Below are 19,278 nucleotides of genomic sequence, written 5' to 3'. Positions count from 1 at the left end.
GCCTGTTGAATGAGCGCGCTGGATATCAACATCCTCACTCCGTGTTGCTTCAGTTCGGCAGATTGTTTGACTTGATTAGTGTTGGACTACCCAACGCCGGGCCCTCCAGACACTGGGTATCAATGTGTCAGAAGGGGGGGGGGGGGGGGTGCTCTCCCAAGACCCAAGGTGGAGACCATTACCCTGAGTGAGAGCACTGTAAGTTAATAGGATTTGCTCCCGATGAAGAGGCTGAGCTTTTTCCCGAGGCTGTTACAGGCCGAACCACAAATATAAATGTTCCTTTATTCAACACTATTAAGCACCCGCCCCGGTCCCAAAAAGAACTACCCACCACCCACCACTCCGGCCCCACCCGTTCCACTTTCTCCTTGTTAGAATATCTGTTTTGGTTTTTTTCCACTGCACGAGGTTGTGCTCTCATTCTCTCTTTTATCTTATTTTCTTCTTCTTCTTCTCCCGAGCAGCCAGTAAAAGTAAAAGGTTGGCACTTTTGGTCCAAAGGAGCCATTTGTTCAGGTGAAAGGGAAACCTGCATGGTAAGCAGAGCAAAGGCCTGCGTTTGGACCGGGGCGGAGGGGATTCCAGATTAATCACATGGACGATACACCACGAGGATATTCATTGAGGGGTAATTGCCATGGGGCTTTATGTAATGTATTCTCCCCATGAGGTAAAACCTTGTAGCACTGAGAAAGGATAATAGAGTAAGAGGATCACATAAAATGTTTGCTGCTCCAACCTTTAACTTGGAGCTTAACCCGGACCTCTGATAGTAATTACAGAGTTAATTGCCTCCTGATCGGAGGAGGAAGGTCCATCCAGCTCCACCGCAGATGTCAATTGGGCTTAAGAGTCTCTGTCTGAGGTGCAACAGATCACGGATTGTCTTGAGCAAAAAGATGGGACAATTAGCAGTTTAAGGTCAAGTTAAAGTTTGAGGTGTTAAAAGTTTAAAGCAAATAGGGTCGGACAGTCATTTAGTATCATTGTTCATCGAACTAATGGGACACATTTTATCGTAAATTAATATGCTTATCTTTTTGTCTACGGTCCAAACATATGTTGTTTACAATGATATAAAACACAGCAAAGCAGCTGAAGCTGGTGACGCTTTGACATATATTTTTTTACATTCTTTACATCTATTACTCCATGTGTGGTTTTGCAATATTACAATATACTACAAGTTCAATTTTAGAGGATTAGCCTCATGCCAATATTAACATGTATCTACTTTCAGTGAAAATATATTTACAGATTAAATAAGCATACAATGTTATTGGATTTTACAGTGTTTTAGACAATACATTAAAATGAAAAAAACATAACCAGGTTACCAGACTTTTTCACATGTCACGACACAGCGGTGGAACATTCCTTTATGTTGCATTAAAGATTAATTTGACTTGGTATATATGGATCATATAAATACACAGAAATTCATATGAAATAAATTTCACACCATGTTGCCAGGTATTCTCCCCAGATCTCCTTCCTTTGGTTTGCATGACAACACACTACTCATGATGGGAAATAAAACACATTAGACAACACAATAAGCCGATTTGGGCGAAATAAAAACCCCAGTTTCCTCTGGATTTGTTAAAAGCCTTGAGAGAATAGAACATTTCTCCACAGATCTGAGAACAGCTCACTCAGGAAACCTGAATGTCTTCAGTGAGTCAAATAGTTAAGATGAGCTGGTGCTGCCATAAACCCGGTGGGAGAGCTTGGAATAATCTAGGCGATGTTAATGATGCAATTTATATGTGAGGGGACCGGTGTTTGGCAGGCTCTTTCCGTCTGAGCGGGCTGCACAACCCAGCGAGCTCCCAGCAGCCCCCCCCCCCTCCACCCCTCCACCCCCTGCTAGATGGAGGAGGTGGAGTAGGAGGAGGATGTCAGAGCCCATGTGAAAAGAGGGAGCGAGCAAGGCACTGATAAGAGCCATTACCATTAGTGTCTGTCTGTCACCTGCTGTGCGTCATCCAGCCTTCTCTTTCTCTCTCTCGCTCTCTCACCACATGCGCGCGTCCCCCCCCCCCCCCCCCACCTCCCCACCTCTCCCCCATCCTCGTCGATCCATCCCCATCCGTTTTCCTGAGGCACATCACTTGAAATTTGCCCTCACCTACACATTCGGCATCCCGCCACAGATCTACTGCGTCGGCTTGAAAACGGCGCAGAGCTGCAGAACTCCTGCGAGCTTTGTTTCAAAACACTTGTGAATTAGTGAAGGTGCAGACAGCTGCAGGCATTTATTCGATCAAAAAAACGCTAGAGATGAATAACCGCATTGGCACAAGGAGGGGACGCAGTATTCTACACACACACACACACCATTTCTCAGATTTTCCGAGCAAACAAAGCCTAATTTGGTATTTTCATTTATGACTTGGCACAATGCTACAGCTCCTTAAACTTATGAACTCGGGAGAAATGAACAGTAATTGCAGGCTGTTCTTTATTTTCTTAAGACCCTTTTTAACCAAAATATTTAAAGCTGTTTTTCTCAGTTGCTACGCAACACTTCAACCGCAAGAGTGGGAGCATGCTGAGAATGTGCCAAATAAATGCTCCTGCCACAGACATTCTGCGGGGGGGAAAGATGAGAGCGGGGCATCGCTCGATAATCATGTGGAAACGTCAAAGAGTCGTGCAAAATGCCCAATCATCCTTTCATTCATCCGTTACTTGACCTGCGTCGATAGACGATTTTTCAACCAATAGCCTGTTTAACGAGCCATTGTTTACGGTCTGAAAGGCTGGGCGCTTATTTTTATTTTTTTATTCATGGCATCAGAAACGCACAAAGCGGCTGCTTTAAAGCGCAGGATGCGTCGAGACGTGGCGGGCAGACCGAGGGTCCTGTGCGATTCCCGATGAGAAAGCTGCCAGATACGCGGACTACTGTCTGTTTAACAACTCCTTTCACATTTCACTCAGAGCTCGCCTCGAGCGCCGGGCAACTGCGCGACAGCCAAGCGGGGGGAAAAAAAGAAAGAAAATAAAAGACAAGCGAGCCAATGGTGCCGCCTTTCTTCCCGAGCCTGCAACCAAGGGCTTTAAGCAAGGACACGTTATGCAAGATATCACGAGTTGAGTTCCGCTGCCAGCCTCTGAGGGCCGGATGATGCACGCCGAGCGAGTGCGTCCCTCAATGTTAATCAACACGCCTTCCGATGCATGCTTATGGGTTACACTCTACTCCCCACGCCTTCCCCTTTTGGCGGCTAAAATTAACGAGGAGGAAAAGGTACAAATCGAGCAAATTACTTTCACACAAGAGTCAAATTTGACAGAAAAGCGGAAGTATGAAAGAAAAGGCGGCACGCAACGGGGTCGGGTGGGAGGGTGGGGGGCATCCGCTGTTAACAAACCCCCTCTGATGACAAAGACCCGCATAATCGCCCAGTCAACCTTTATCATTGTGATCACAGAGCTGGGGATTTAATGCATGCTGGTATTAGCTCCGACATACACTCACAATACCGTTGAGGTGGGAGGAACACATGCTCAGTGTGTGTGTGTGTGTGTGTGTGTAAAGGGGAGGTGGGTGTGGAACCAACAGAGATCTCCCCACTTCATCATTGAGTAAATGGCACCACAGACGTGAGCCGCGACTTCACAGCTGCCTCATGGCGGGTGACATTGAAGCCCACGCATGAACACATCGCTCATCAAAGCGAATGAGGCAGCTCTCCGCTTCCGCCGCTTGTGCCGAGAAAAAAAAAACAACGGCAGCCCCCCCCCCCCCCCCTCAAGTGCACACCTGGAATGTCTAGAATGAGCGGAGATGAGAACGAAAAAAAGAAAGAAAAGAATTTGGTTTCATGCATCTCTCACGAGAAACTTAACAGACTGTAACCTTCCGCTGCTTCTTAATGGGAAGGAAACTGCAAGACCCCGACGCCATTAAACGTCTCGGAGCGGGATGCTAACGGTGGTGCCGCAATTAACCTGTCTTAAAACAAACAAGAAGCTTTTGCATTAGCAACAGGCGCATGCTGGAGAGGGTTGATTTCTGCAGAGTGAAACACAAAGGCCCACCAGGGTTCAGGTTTTTATCAGTCATTAGCGTGCTCGTTTCAGCGCAGCTGCAGCCGGGATCTGTGAGCCACAAGTTCCCTCCGTGTGATCAACCCCCCCCCCCAAACCCCACCAAAACCAGAGAGCCAAAGCTTTTATCCCAGAAGCTAAATGGCCCAGCATTTAATGTCTCACTCAAAAGCCCTCAAAAGTCGCAGCAAAATAATATTTCTCTTAAAAGCAATCCCTGAATTGACCAGAATGAAAGTGGAAAACAAGAGAAAAACGGTGTAATGGTGAACGTCCTCATCTAGCCGGTGAGCACATCCTGCTGCTAGTTCAGTCACATAGTTTGAACACAAAAGCTCCACTATTTCTCCTTAACTGTCCTCTTTTCTCTAAGTGGAACCAGACGTAGGCATTTCTTCATTCAGCCCATTCAAATGGAGGCAAGTTGCTCCAGTTGCTTTATTTATTTAACAAAACGAGCTTTAAAAGCCAAACATTAGGTCATGGAATATTTCCACCCAGAGAAATAAGTCAATTAGACATCAAACCCGGTTTAAGTATCCCCCCCCCCAACCCCCTCTACAAAATATGAGCTGGTGAGGAACTTTTTCGAAGTCAAGTAGTGCTGTGGGATTGTTCTGTTTTTTGAATACAAACTTTCAACAGTGTGGTGCACATGCGTTTCCAATTAGGCGCTCAGAGCCAACATGGGCCCCATTCACCCCTTCAACGATTGACCAAGTCTGAGGAAATGTTAAACAGGCACCGCAACCAAAACAGAGACGCCAGATTTTTCAAAAGCCTTTACTTTCCAAACAATAATTAAAACAGCGCAGTGAAATTGATGAGACGCACTGCAAACATGGCGCACAATCTAAATGAAAAGGAAGCGGGGGAAACATACTTGATCCCAACTTTCTGTGACTCGCGAGCACTTAAAGACGTTGCAATTTGTCCCTTCGGCGAATGGGGTACAAAGCCTGCTTACAGTGCAAAGTAATAAAATACGTCAATGCAGTTGATTTGTGAGGACCATAATGAGAATGCAGTTTACACGAGGCACTCGGAGCAGGATCTACTTCCCCTGGCAGCAGCAATAACTCGCCGTGAGCCTGTCTCTGCTCAGACTTCACTCTCTGGGCCCTAAGGAGCTGTTGGAGGACTTTGATGTTCTGTCTAAATGAATTGACTGTGCTTCTCGATACAGCCCTCCAGTCAAATGACTCACCCCGCTGATTCCCGTCACCTGTGATGAACACCACCAAATTCTGGATCGCATGCTCGAAAATGCCCCAATTTCTTGTCTTTTTTTTCCTCCTCTCCCTTCAACTTTCTAAATGTCTGAAATATATATATATTTAGGATTGTTGTTTCCCTCCATGCAGTATCTGCGGAGAAGCCCTTTGATGTGCAAGGCTGTATGTGAGCGAGCAACGCCGGGCTGGTTTCAGTTACCTCGCAGCCCTGCAACATCCACTAGGTGAGCCTTTATGTCGGGTTCCCCTTCGGGGCACGACGCTTGTTAGAAAACCTGGGCAAGGACAACGACCTCCAACACACTTGCATCATTTGATTTGCTTTTCTTTTTTTTCCCTCCTTTTATAAGAATCAGAGCCAGGCAGCTTCGCTTGGAAGCCTTTGACTTCACCGGCTTGATCCGACCTACATCTACAGCTCATTTAGGAGCACTGGTGCACAGACAGGCGCGTTCAAGGTGTGCTCATTCGTCTACCCCGGGACTTCTTGGGTTTGCCATGACGTGTGCTCTGAATGTGGATAAGTAGTGACAGGGAGCGTAATGCACGAACGTGACGCATCCGTGCTAAAGATAGCATGCAGTGCTACCCGATCGACGTCGTGCAGCGGATGATTTCGATCAAGGCGTGGGGGGCAGAGGCGGTGGTTAAAGGGAAACAATACTTATCCACCCAAGATTCAGCCCGGGTCAATTCTCATTTGACTAAATCCAATTACCATCGATTCCGCATCTCCTTAAAGCCGAGGTGCAGCTTTTCCTTGATAGTGCAGAAATCTCGGCTCGATGGAGGCGGCGGTATTTAACCTATTACAGCCTCCGATGAAGCGGTTAGGAGGGGGTTTTTTTGCAGGAAAAGTGCGGGTTCTACTGGCGAAGGCATTGATCCTCCCACACCCTGGGTTTTCCCAGCGTGCGCAGCAATTCCTGTGCAAAGCCTCTGAACACCTCTCTCTCTCTCTCCTTCTCCTTCTCCTTCTCTCCCCTTCTCTCCCTCTCTCTCTCTCTCTCTCTCTCCTCCAGCGGCGCTCCTGAGCAAACCTGCCCCGGATTGAGCATCTCATTTAGTCACCGGGGTCCTTTGATGTGGATTCAGTGCTGCAGTGCATATCATTCGTGTTTGAAGGTTCAGCTTCCACAATACGGTGGGGTTTGAAGTTTCACATATTGCAAGTGCTACAATGTGATAATCTGGGAGCCGGTTATGCATTATACATTTTTCATAAAAGAACACCAGCGCCTGAAAGTGGAAATGTGGAAAAGTCGGCGCTTCAAGGTATATATTGACAGAAACTGTTTCTGAGACTTCTGGGTGTGGGACGAAAACACTCTTGTTATCGTGAGCATTTCAAAATCAGCTCTATAACTTCTCTCTGAAGGGGGTAAATATCCAAATAAACAGAGCAGAATGAAATTTGACTGGGCTCCGCCATGCCATTATGAGACCGATTTAGTCAACTGAACGCTTCTCACGGGGCACGGGGGCCACGGCGGCTCTTCCTCGGCCCTCAATACAAACCTCCTTCTCCATCTGATTTCACGTAAGAGTTGATACGCACCTTGAGGTACTTCCTTCAGTGTCCTCTTCAATAAAACATGAAGCTCCACGGCTTCACTGAGGCAGACCGAACTAAATCTGCGGCTAGTCTAGTGACAATACGCGAAAAAGCGATCTTGGTGGAAAATCTAACTTTTCAAAGATGTAAGTAAAGTAAGCCCATTGTTTTATTACATCTACAGAACCAGTCAAAAGATCAATGAGAAAGTGTGTCCAAATCTTTGACTGGTTCCGAACCATTTTTATTGCTGCATGTAGGACACACGATTAAAAGAAATCGGGGGAGTTGTTGTCTAAAGAATAAAATTAAAAGATGTATGAGTGACTGTTATGTAAATGCTTCTGTTGATGATAATTAAAGTGAGTGTTTGTGTGGCGGTGCACAGCTCCCCGTCTCTTTTTAAAGGATGCTTACTGTCTCCAATTGGTGGCAGCCTGAGGGCATGGCTGCTATCTTTTTCTGCACATATTTTGTGCGAAAATACACACACACACACAGGCACGCACGCACAAGCACATGTGTACGACTAAGAACTCTACACACTGCACTGACAAGTACAAACAAAAAGCCCACACAGAAGAAAGAGACGGCGCTTTTACAAGCATCAGCCTCTCAATTAGCTTCTGCACTCATTCCTCCTCGGAAGAGAATTATTTTATCAGCTCGGTGCTTTTTCTTTGTTTATTGTAAGCAGACCAAAGCCTTATCAGCAGCTAATCACTGCATGTCAAATTCACAGACTCACTGCAGTCACTTAAAAAAAATACAAAAAATAATTATGCGAGTAATCTTCTCAGGTTCAGATTGCCATTTTAGATTTAGAATGTCACCATTTTTTTTTTGATGCTAAAATCTGTCAAACAGCCAGGGAGATGATCAGCATTTGTTTGATATAATTCCTTGTGACATGTTAATTGCATCTACTTCTAATTCTTTCTAATTGATGTTTGATATGTCAGAGGAAATTAGGCCAACTGGATAAGACTGCAATTATTAGGAGTCCTCCTCGGCTTCCTCTTTCCGGCGTTAGCAGGTCTGATGAATTCACAACACCTAAAACGGTAATGTGTCAACATGCTGTGCGTGCAGCTATGCTTTGAATTCCCAAGATGACACCCCAAGGGTTGCGAGCATACCGGGCGCACATTTTAAAAACACATTCATGCACGCTGCACAGAGCCAAAAAAAGACTAACCTGAGCAATTTTGACAGAGTTCTGGGTCGAACCACCAGCATGATATTCAACTTTGTTCCTCTTGACAATTTCTTCAAACCTGAAAGAAATAAGTAGAAAACAAATCATTCAAGATGATTCCAAAAAATGAATAATACCAGACATGGTAAAGGCTTTGTGAAAACACTACATCTAACCAGCTGTAACATTAGCACACGACAGGTTTATCAACACTTGTCACATCACAACGTGTGTAGGAGGAGTGAGGAGAAATTGCATTTCATAAGCACTACAAATTACTCAAGACGTGATCCATTATGAGAGGTTATCCAGGCACAGTTAAGGAGCTGCTGCGATAATAGATAATGAAATCTAGTTACTCTAGGCACTCGTGGTCTCTCTGGAGAAAAGGTCTCTAATGACTCTGAGGATCCACCTTTTTCCTATCACCATCAGCATGTCAGATATTCCACCGGGTGACCGCACAATACAAATAAACAAACTCCAGTCCAAGAGCCATTTAAATCAGTTAAAATGGGACTTGGTTAACAATTTCAACTGATCTCTGGCCATTTTGTACAGAGGCCAGAGAAGGGCGGGAAAGAATTCCTGCGGTACATACTGTTTGGACAGGTTAATAAAGTATGTTTGTTGTTGTAATACTCACTCCAACCACAGGGGGCTGAAGTGCACCACATTCTAAATAAGGCTTGAGGCCTTCAATTTTCTTCCATCCATTCTGAACACAAGGCACACATAATGCGTCCAAGCAAACTAGGATGTTTATTATGTAAATCAAAGCTCACCAGGAAACAAAACCAGAATGCTCATAGTTATTTGTTTAGTCTGATTTTGAATGAGGCGTATTGCTTTACATCAGCCTCTTGCGGCAGAAATAAGTAAATATTACAAGGTATTAAAAACAGTTGAATAAGTTGGTGCACGCTGGAAATAAAAAAAAACATTTTGTGTGATGGGGCCAAAGAGGAAGTAAGGCTTTAAATTGATGAACACAAAAGAGGTCTACACATTGTAGTTAGCCAAACATAATCAAAGCAAGGGGAGCAGTGAAAGATATTTTGGTATCCTCAAAGAGATGCGTGAATTAAAAAGAAAACTATTTCACTGTTTGTCTTTGCGGATATGTACCCCTTTTGTGTTTATAGGTGGTGTTTTAGCAGCAATCACAGTTTCAGCGGATAACTTGTTTAGAGACCACATCTGATTAAATGTTTGATGCATGAAACATACGGCAGAGTTTTGAGATGAGCGTAACAGACTAAAACACATTGAGTCAAGAAGACAGACATGACGTTGGGGAATGGGGAGTAAACAATTGAGTTCTCAAACATAAACCTCAGGAACTCTCTTGGGGTCTCCAGTGAAATACTGAAGGCAGCTCTATCATTCCTTTTTGCATTTTCCCATTATGCTTTCATTTCAAACATCAACAGCTTCAATGCTAATGCGCAACGTGACGCAAAGCCGGGCTACGCGGCGAGATAGAGTCTTTATCTGGGGAGCGGAGGATATGAATAATGTACATGCTCGACGCTGTTCACACAAACAGCCTCCCAGGGGGCTGGCTATAGAAAAATGTGTCCATCCTGCTAAGCAAAATGACATAACTGCAGTCAGGATGATCCGCACCACAAGGAGGTCCGGGGGCTTTTTTATTTATTTTATTGAAGACTGACAATTTGTAGGTGGAATTACATCACAGAAACAGAAAATAGTTGAGCGAGCACAATAACGTTCCTGTTGGTGTTTCTCGTAAATGCAACAAATATTAGCATTTTTTTTTTTTTTTAGAGGAAATGCTTGCATGTAATCCCACGGGGAAAGTCTATGCGACAGAGTGCCAATTCATTCCCTGTTTAGGAAAAAGAAACCTTCTCCCGGGAGGTAAACAATTGCACTTTTCGGGGAAGTAAACTTGAATTTTAAAGTTGAACCTGGAAATATTGAATGCGCTCGCTGCAGACGAGAGGAATATGTATGCAAAGTGCATCGTGGCTTACCAACACCTGTCAGCCAGAGGTGTTCAATACTTTAGCACAACCTGGTTTAACTAGGCATGGCCGAATTTTGAGCGAGTGTGAAAGTAACCTTTACCGCTTCAAAGAAAGTCTGCATATCATGTCTCAGGGCGAGGGGTCTACCCAGGGCTGCATGTTCCTAATAATAAAAATAATAATAATAAAAAAGCTTTCCATGCAAGTGGAAAATATGCTAACCGGGTAAAAAAAAAAAAGGAAAAAAAAATCCATCCTGAGACACCTGTTAAGACTCCTGACAAAAGGAAGAATTTGAGCACTGTGGGTGTTTATAACACGAAGGAAGCCGAGGGACTCCAGAACCCATTTCAAATAGACACAGCTTCTGAGTTCAGTTCAGCTTTCCTTTTTTTTTTTTTTTTCCCCCGGTTTTCTCCGGAGAAGTATTTGCTCCACCTTTCAGTGCAGACAGCATGGGGCCCTGCTCTCGGACGCCTCGAAAATCCCATCCGAAAAGGAGCAGCTGCCTCAAGACCTTTTCACCCTCAAAACATCATGTGATCCCATAGTAGTGACACCGTAAACGCCCCCCCACCCCCCCCCCGCCCTCGGCCATTTAGGAAGAGAAAATCCCTTTCCATCTACTGCAGTCGGAGCAGAGGAAAAGAGAAATTGTTTTGAACAAAATGTCCCCAGCCAGTAACCTCTGCTTTTAAAACCCGCCGCTGCTGCTGCTGTTGTTGTTCTGATGGTGGAGAGATTCCAACCATGCCGTGCATTCCACCTGCGTACCTGGAGCCCCGCGTTGCATGACACACGCCCGACAAGAGACGCCCCCCTCGACACTGAGTAAATACCGCTCCTTGACTAAAAGGGTGTGCTACTTTTCGATTTAATACCTTCCTGTGTGGGACCCATAGAAGGATTTAGTTATTCTTCTTCAAATCAAACCAGGGGAACTATAGGCTTCTGAATGCAATGTCTGTATTCAGAGGGTATTAAGAGTCCTCCTGGAGAACTAATACCTCCAGCTTAACACATTCACATTGTTGGGGCAGATCGCCCAAGTCGTGATGTTTACATTCCTGGGCACGGTGCCCCCCCCTCCCCCTTAACCTCCTCTCCCCGCCGTTTCCCATCAAGGGAAACATGAGAGCTTCCACTATGAGTGTTCTTTGCCCCGTGTGACTCCCGAGTTCCTCTCTCACCTCCCCAAAAGTAACCGATTATTTACATGAGGCAATAACTCAAAACGATTTTTCCTCCTCCAAGTCCCCACATGGAGGGCAAGGCGAGCCCATTTACCCCCCCCTTCCCCTCCTCACTCGCCTTTGATGTTGGCCTACTGCGATAAGACCGGATGAGTGCTCTAAAATCCCCGTTGAGTGATTCCACAGGAAGAACAAGTCTCCGTTAATCAATGGCTAGATTGGATCTGGATCCTCAGGAGTGGTCCGCCCCGAAAGTCCTCCCGAGTGTTTGGAGTGCACACCGGGGGTAATTCATCGCTAATGATCGCCCCGGCACCCACTCGCCTGCGTTCCTCCTCATTTAATTGCCTCGTTCGCTCTTAAAACAGCTTACAAATCACGCGGACAGGCGGGGTGGAGGGAGGGGGGGACGCGATCAAACGGCCCCCGGTCGCTCATCGCGGCGAGGGGAAAGGAGTGAGGGGACGACCCGGGGGGGGGGGGGGGGGGGGCTTCTTCGCCGCTCTCCTCAGGGATTTAGGGAAGGGGCGACTAAAAATGCAAACACTTAAAACGTCAGGTTCACTTGACCTGGCGGACCCATCCGTACCTAAAAAGGCTTTTTGGTAATCCCACTTTCAACACGGGCATCTGGAGTGGAGACAGGTTCCTCCGCTGATTAGACGCCACAATCAGCGCGTGAATCCCACACCGGCGGCCTTCCGTGGTCGTCTGGAGGCGGCGCGAGGCCCCCGATGCACAGTAATTGTTTCCATAGGTCAGGCCGAGGGAAAAAAAACAAAAAAAAACAAACAGCTCGGGGGACGTGATGAAAGGGGAGATGGAACGGGTGAGGAATATTGTTGTTTCCACCGCCCCCCTCCCCAATTAAATTGTTTGTCAAACCCTTCGCAGAGGGTTACGCAGTTTATCTGTTTAGAATCGACGCGCTCGTCTCCGTGTGAAAGCTTGTCCCGACACGACACAGGGCCCATTAATTATTCGCCTGTGCGCGCCATCGCCGAGGCGGCTCAAGGTTGAGCCTTATCTTTTCTTATTCCAAATCAATAATTATCCTCTACCTCACTCCCCCTCAGAAATAGATGTGCTTTTCACTCAATGCCTGTAGAGTGTCTTCCACCCCCCCCCCACCCCCCAATCCCCCTCCTCTCGTTCTCTCTATAGCAACTGGTGAAGAAGGCAGAATGAATAGCACATTCTTATCGGTGGAACATTAGGGCGGGAGGGGAATGGATGGCGAAGAATGAGACGCATAAAAGCACTGAACACCAATGAGTCACGATTCAAACAGCCAGCGAGGCCTTGTTCCCATCCTCCGGTGCAGCGAGGGACGACCGCTGATTGACACAAAAGCAGGATGACATACTTCAGGCATCTCTATCCCATTTGCTTGAATTTTGGCCCCCGTTTGGCCGAGGAAGGAGTGAACCAAAAGCGACGACTTCAGCCGCAATGAGCCCCGACGCATTACGGACTGGGTGCACAATTAATGACTGCACAATTACATGGTCATAATGAGTGAGTAATTGCATTAGAATGCAGTAACAACAAACGTACATCCCTTTAATAATCAGCCGATCCAGCAGCCCATTTGTTGAGGACTGCCGTTTGTACTCAATTAGGCTGCACTCAAGGATTAGGCCTGGGGGGGGGGGGGGGGGGGGGGTTAAAATATGGTCACGGAGGATGAGTTCTTATTATTTCCTCCTAAAATGTCACATTTTTTTTTTCCTTCTTCTTACTGGGGGGGGGGGGGGGGAAGCTTCGCGCTGCAGAGTGCGGCGTTGTTTGTCACACTACTGTGTGGACGTGGGAGAGGGGTGTAAGTGTGTGAGAGGACATGGAGGAGAGAGAGACACATTGAGGGAGGCAGGGGGGGGGGGGGGGGGTCGGAGCGTGTAAGCAAAGACGGTGCTTCTGGTGTCCTCTTGAGGACTGAGATTCGAAGCCCCGAGGCACAAATCCGTTGAGACGGTCCCCTTATCCGAGAGGTTGATACCAGGATCTTGGCGATTCAGAGCACTCCGTGTGAATAATTCCGCCGACACCCCCTACTGCGGGGACCATATGGGCCGGTGTGAACTTTAAACACGCAGGGAGTGTTGCCCCGCTCACCAGTCAGGCCTCCAATCTCCAACCCCCCCTTACACCACACATGCTAGGTGTGTGGAGTGCACTAACTAGCCTACATGTGTACGGGGGCTGCTGCTGTCGTTGGCTTGTCCTGTGTGGCTGGATCAAAGATGACTAAAAATAGCCCCGAGCATTCTTTTTCTGAACCGAACATGCAGTATGTACTGGCTGTGACGCCCACATTTTAATTATAAAACACTCTAAAAGAAAAAAAGAGAAGAAAAAATAAAAAATAAAAAAAGGAGGTGGGTGGGGGGAGGACAACATGCACAGAGATGTGGATTATGTTTGTTACACTCCCTTTGACTTGTGATCTCCCCTTCTGGCACCACCTGCTGGCAGTCCCCCTCCAACGAGAGGCTCCAGCGGGGAAGAAGGAGCCTTTAATTATGATTGCATCAGCCATCTCTCACGATGCAGCGTGCACGCTCTAACGGGGTGTATCATTTATTAGGTTCACTTGTTTGGCAAATTCATAAAAGAGTTCACATCCACAATCCTCACAGTTGCGCACGGCTCAACGGGGGGGGGGGCGCATGAGCTCGGGCCCAAAATCGTGGGATTCAGGCACATCAATAAAACATCGAGAGCGGCGCAGTTGGCGGCCAAACATGTTCCTGATGTCTCAATTACCAGTTTGAGTGCCACTAATCTCCGCTCGCTCTCTCCGGCTCAGAGGTCGGCTGATGGATGCAAGACCGCGACCTTTGGCCTCAGCAGCAGGAGGGTGGGGTGGGTTCTGTCCGGCCCCCCCCTGCGGGCCAGCAGAGGTGAGTTTAAGTACAGTCGTACGGCACTCAGCCTCAGACAAGGGAGTTGGGAAGTGAAAAAGGGAAGGGGGGGGAGGGCTGTAATGTGTCTACGCATTCAGTCGAGCATGAGTGCATCCAGTGAAGTGGCACCATGGCAGGGACATGCAGCTTCTGCACGCATGCTTGCATGTGAGTGAACACACACACACACACACAGAGCAGTGTTTCTCCTCCTGACACACCATAATAGCTCCGCCGGGAGGGGTTCTAGTGCTCATAGCTTGCTTCGTTATATATTTAAAAAAGACAGAAAATGGAAGAAAAAAAAAACAGGGGTAGAGTCAAGTGTGTTTACAGAGCAGAATCTCTCACACACACACACACACACACACACACACACACACACACACACCTTTAACATGTACTCCGTGAGAGAGGCCTTTGTTGTTTTCCTCGCAGTAAGCACATTGAGCTGCATGGCAGCAGCAAGGGGTGGAGGTGTGTGTGTGTAAGATGTACACAGACAGCGGGGGGGTGCGAGTGGAGAGGCACCTCCACTGATCTCCTGTGTCGTGTGATGATGTGCGTGTGTGATGTGTGTCTCAATCCAGCACGGATCCCCCTGAGTCAGCCCCGTCGGTGATATGAGCCTCCCTTCCTCCCTCCCTCCCCGTCGCCATCCGGAATGCTAATAGCAGCCAGCCACTAGCGCTGCGTCCCTGAATTATTCATTCAGCGGAGGGTCACACGGCATAATGAGGAGTTTACTCTCATTCTGGATGCGATTGTGACGCTGCTAATCTGCATTTAGCACAGAGAAAGAGAGAAAAGGAGAGGAGACGGGGTGCACGGAGGGAAAGCGAGAGGAGGAGGAGGAGGAGGTGGGATGAGCACTGATGAACTTAATTGCTGTGAGCAAACAACCTCTGAAAAAGGAGTCACGCCATCATCCAGAGATGAGAAAGTAAACAATTATCATTGGACAGAGGGAGTCAAACAAATGTTTGAACGAGACTAATATCCAAGAGCCGGCTGATCTTTTTTTTTTTCCCCCCCCACAATTTCAGAGGTGACAATACACTCAGTGTAACAATGAGTCCCTCATTTGACACACTAATAATCATTAGCTCTAATATGATATGTTTAAGTCCAAGAGGGTTTGGGTGAATAGAGTATTATGCAATGCTGCGTGTTCCTAACAACCTGTTCTGACCAGTTATACTGAACCAAAAGATCTATTTGCCCATATTCTAATCTCCTGCAGAAAGAGGCGTGTTTTCATTATGTTGCCATGTTTCCTACGGAGACAACTTGGGGCACAAACAGCAGGTTGCTGTTGCCCCCTGCTGGACACAAAGGTACATGTCGATTTTACTGCAATTAGATAGTGGGGAGGGGGGAGGGACAATCTTATTTTAAAACACTACATGCTAACAACATACACAATTTAAAAGGTCTACAATCAAATACAAAACAGCAGGAGACAACTCCAGTCAACATCACTTAGACAACATCATGATGTTGTTTGCCTGATCATCTGACTTGGAGATTAGAAAGACCACACATCTTTAAAAGTTCTAAAGTCCGTTAGACTTTGCAGATACCAAACATTTAAAACCATGTGATGGCAGCAATCCATCAATAGGCCTGTTTGACTAGGACCAGCTCACCTTAACGTGGTCAACTACACCTCGCCAAAATGTAAGCTGTGAATGTCACCTCCTAAAATCAGAGAATGATGCATTCAGCGAGGAAGTGAAAACATGTTGGTTTTCTCTCACGCCCCAAAATCAAAACACCATCTACTGAAAACAACACTTTAGTTGTACGGTCACCGGTTCCTTCTTTTCATTTCAGCCTTTATTAAAAAGTATTCAGACGTGGGAAGATGGGGAGAAAGATTAAGAGAATCATTTTTGCTTGATAAATGTGGTCCTGTCTATTTGTCAACTAATAAAGTTTCCAGAGGAAATCAGCTTGTTGTAAAACATGAGATATATTAAAAGGCCCCCAAGTCAGAAAGAAAAAAAGAAAAAGACAGCATTAAGTCCCGAGCCAGTACTAACAGGGATGCTGATGGTTTCTACACCAGACAATTCCTCAGCCACAACAGGATTAGATGGGCTCAGCTGTGACTAGATAATTGAATTCAGGCATGGCCACAGTGCACTGCATCCAATGATCGCTCTCCCACCAGGGCGATGGGCAGAAAAAAAATGAATGAATCGCGTTACAGATCCAGAAGCACAACAATAGCGTTGTGGTGTCCTCGACTTGTGAGTCTATTGGGGCCTTTTAAGTGATGAGGTTATTCGTCAGAAACAACGGCGTCGAGTCCTTCTCCTGCGGACCGATGACCTTGTGAATGACCTCTCTGTGGTAGCAACCCAACGTCCTCAATTGGATGAGTGCTGCGGCTCGTATCACTGCATCTAAAAGCAGTCGTAGAGAACATGCTTTAAAAAAAATAAAAATAAAAAAGTATCACAGGTGCATTTAGATATAGATTCACGAAAATCGAGTGTGCTGGTGTGTGCCATTGGAGGAGACATGCATTGAGACGCATTGTGCTGGGAATAAACCAGCCAAAGCCGCATGTTAATCCTGCCCTGACCTTGTGCAGAATGCGGAGGGAACGGTGTCTGTGGGGCTAAAGATAACACCGCTGCCTTTGTGCCAGAAGAGAACAACACTGCTGATGATGCTGCTTTGCGCCGCCGCTGGCCAAGGTCACATGTGTCCCTTTGTCAAGTAACAAGACCTGACAAGGTTAGCTTATTGTGTCGAAAAAAAAAAAAAAAGGTACAGATGATCTCATGTGCTGATCAGTTACTCAGGTGATTTTATGATTTTAGAATCATTGCACTTTGATTTGTTTCTTCTCAGGTACGAAGTTGCTCGACTTGCATTCTAGTAAAAACGGGAGCTCTCTTTTTAACAACCCTCCAAAAATTTGCCATTTAAACAAAAAAAAAATGTTTACAGCGGTTTGCTTCACATCTGGGTCCAGTTTCGGTGATCACGCAACAACAGAAGAGCATTTTTGACTACTTTTGAGTAATTATTAGGGAGAAATTCAATGGTGTAAATGGTCAAAACTGCACCGCCTGCCATTATTTCTCCAAACGTGATTTAGACAACGTTGTATTCTGCTACTGAGCATACAAACAGACAGGTGATCGCATTCTCTTTGGGCCGCCATACAAGCCGAGGCATTCACATGTCATGTTATCAACGTGGGAATTTGTCACCCCTTTAACCCATTTAAAAAAATGTTTTTAAAAAAAATGAAGAATATATGACACTTACAAATCTAAAATGCGCCAGAGTGTGTCATCTCCAAGAGGAGATGTGATGTTACAGTTTGAATGGACCACAAATAGTATGCACATGGAAAACCAAATCTCCACTGGTGATGATGAACGCAGACAGGAGAGATGTCCCTTTAACTCCCAGGTGAGCGGCTATGAATTTGTGTTTAGGAAGCTTAAGCACAGCACTCGTCCCCTCCGGACTCATTACTCCCGCAGAGGTGCTCTCGAGCAAAGTGCCAAAGTGGCCCCGTGGAGCTTCTCTGGGGCCAGCCGATAAGAGTTGGTTAGTTCAAACAGATAAGACTGTGTGAGTCACAGGACATGTGTGGTCGGCTCTATCGTGGGCACAAAAAAAAAGAAAAAAAAACTCCGGCCCCAACGAATCCATGTGACAACTCACATTCAGTTCATCGAATGTTTAAAGGAACGTCCGATGAAGTTGAAGTACAATTACATCTGGTCTTGAGATTAAATCATTGCTTTTTTTAAACAGCACATACACATTTCTTACATATCTGGAATATGGAACATGTGATAGTTGTTGGGAAAGGAAAAAACTTGTTCATTACTTATAAGACTGGTCAATCCAAGGGAAATCATTAAAACATGAAGTACAAATACATAGATCTACTTAGCCCAAAGCAGTAGTACATTCCGAGGCATCTCTCTACAGTTGGCTCAGATTCAGCAGAATAATGTGTGTGCGTGTTAAGTTACGAGGATCCCAGCTACAGAGGGTTGATTTATAACTTGGCTATTTTGAGCACGGCTCGGTGGCAAGATGGTTGTAGTGGGTATGAATGACCAGTGCACCCCATATTTGGTGACAAGCCAATTTAACACGACCGTCCCGGGGAAGCTTTCACTCACAAGGCTTTGTGTTTGTCTTCAGCGAGGATCTGGTCATTGAGCTTCAGCCCGAACCTTTAGTAAAAGAACACGAGGGAAGAAGCAGAAAGGTCAGTGTGCTTTGCAGAAATATGAAGATGGCAGCGAAAAAAAACCTAGGCATAACAGCTGTTTGGACTCACTTGTCGAGGAAATCTTTGTCGACCACAGCCGAAATGTCAAGCAAGGGATTTCCCATCCCGAAGAGTGTGTTTTCACTGGATTGGGAAGGGACAAAAACGTATTGTATTATACACACTCCCACTCGCCAGCTCTGCACTTACTGGACAAAAACCATCTGTGGTACATCCTCGGTTTCTCATTAAGTCACAGAAACGTTGATGAGGGAGTCGACCCATGTTTTACTGATTTATCCATTAGCTCACATTCTCTGTACTGTACCGTCCTCAGCTCGCCCTGAGTAATGTAAAAAAGATTTGTTCGTCCCCCTTCCAGATTTGTAACATTAAACTTTAGCACAACGAAAAGATTTAAATAAAGAATTAGCTTTGATGAGATGCTTAAATGTTCTCATGTACGGACAAGTGCAGCATGTACCATTCATTCAGAATACATGACTAGACTATGTGTGAATCTTTTTATAATTTTACCTCTGTGACCCCTTTTATCTGGAATTTTTTTAGCCACAAGATATCACAATGGCCAAAGTCTACAGAGTTTTCATAACAAGTTACTTAACTTTCAAAAAACATATTGATTATCTAGTTAAGATCACATGAAGATATAATTGTTCTGTGGTGCCACATTTGGGTTTTTACGTGATCTGGAAGATCAGGACTCAGTGAAGCCATCTTAATCATTATATAAGCTTAAACGCCTGACTGACAGTTGTTTTCAACCCACCCATTGAATCACTGGCAGTGCTGTAAACACATTTAAAAGAAAAATACTAAGTTAAGAAATTTGTTTTGCTGTGGCCACAGCAGAGGAAAT

At 45.9% G+C, this 19,278-nt stretch overlaps 1 protein-coding gene across 2 annotated transcripts in view; it reads right to left on the bottom strand.

Annotated features, from left to right (window-relative positions):
* Positions 1-19,278, bottom strand: part of adkb (adenosine kinase b) — an 86,346-nt gene that overhangs the window by 65,444 nt on the left and 1,624 nt on the right. For both annotated transcript variants that reach the window (XM_037463021.2, XM_037463022.2), the window contains exons 2-4: positions 18,468-18,542; positions 18,307-18,360; positions 8,051-8,129 (exon numbers count right to left, since the gene is read on the bottom strand). In XM_037463021.2, coding sequence (XP_037318918.2) covers positions 8,051-8,129; positions 18,307-18,360; positions 18,468-18,542 — 208 coding nt within the window. The remainder of the gene's footprint in view (positions 1-8,050; positions 8,130-18,306; positions 18,361-18,467; positions 18,543-19,278) is intronic.

Source organism: Pungitius pungitius, chromosome 21, assembly GCF_949316345.1.
Source record: "Pungitius pungitius chromosome 21, fPunPun2.1, whole genome shotgun sequence".
In the NCBI taxonomy this organism is placed as follows: Eukaryota; Metazoa; Chordata; class Actinopteri; order Perciformes; family Gasterosteidae; genus Pungitius; species Pungitius pungitius.
This window is presented reverse-complemented; position numbering and strand designations above follow the sequence as displayed.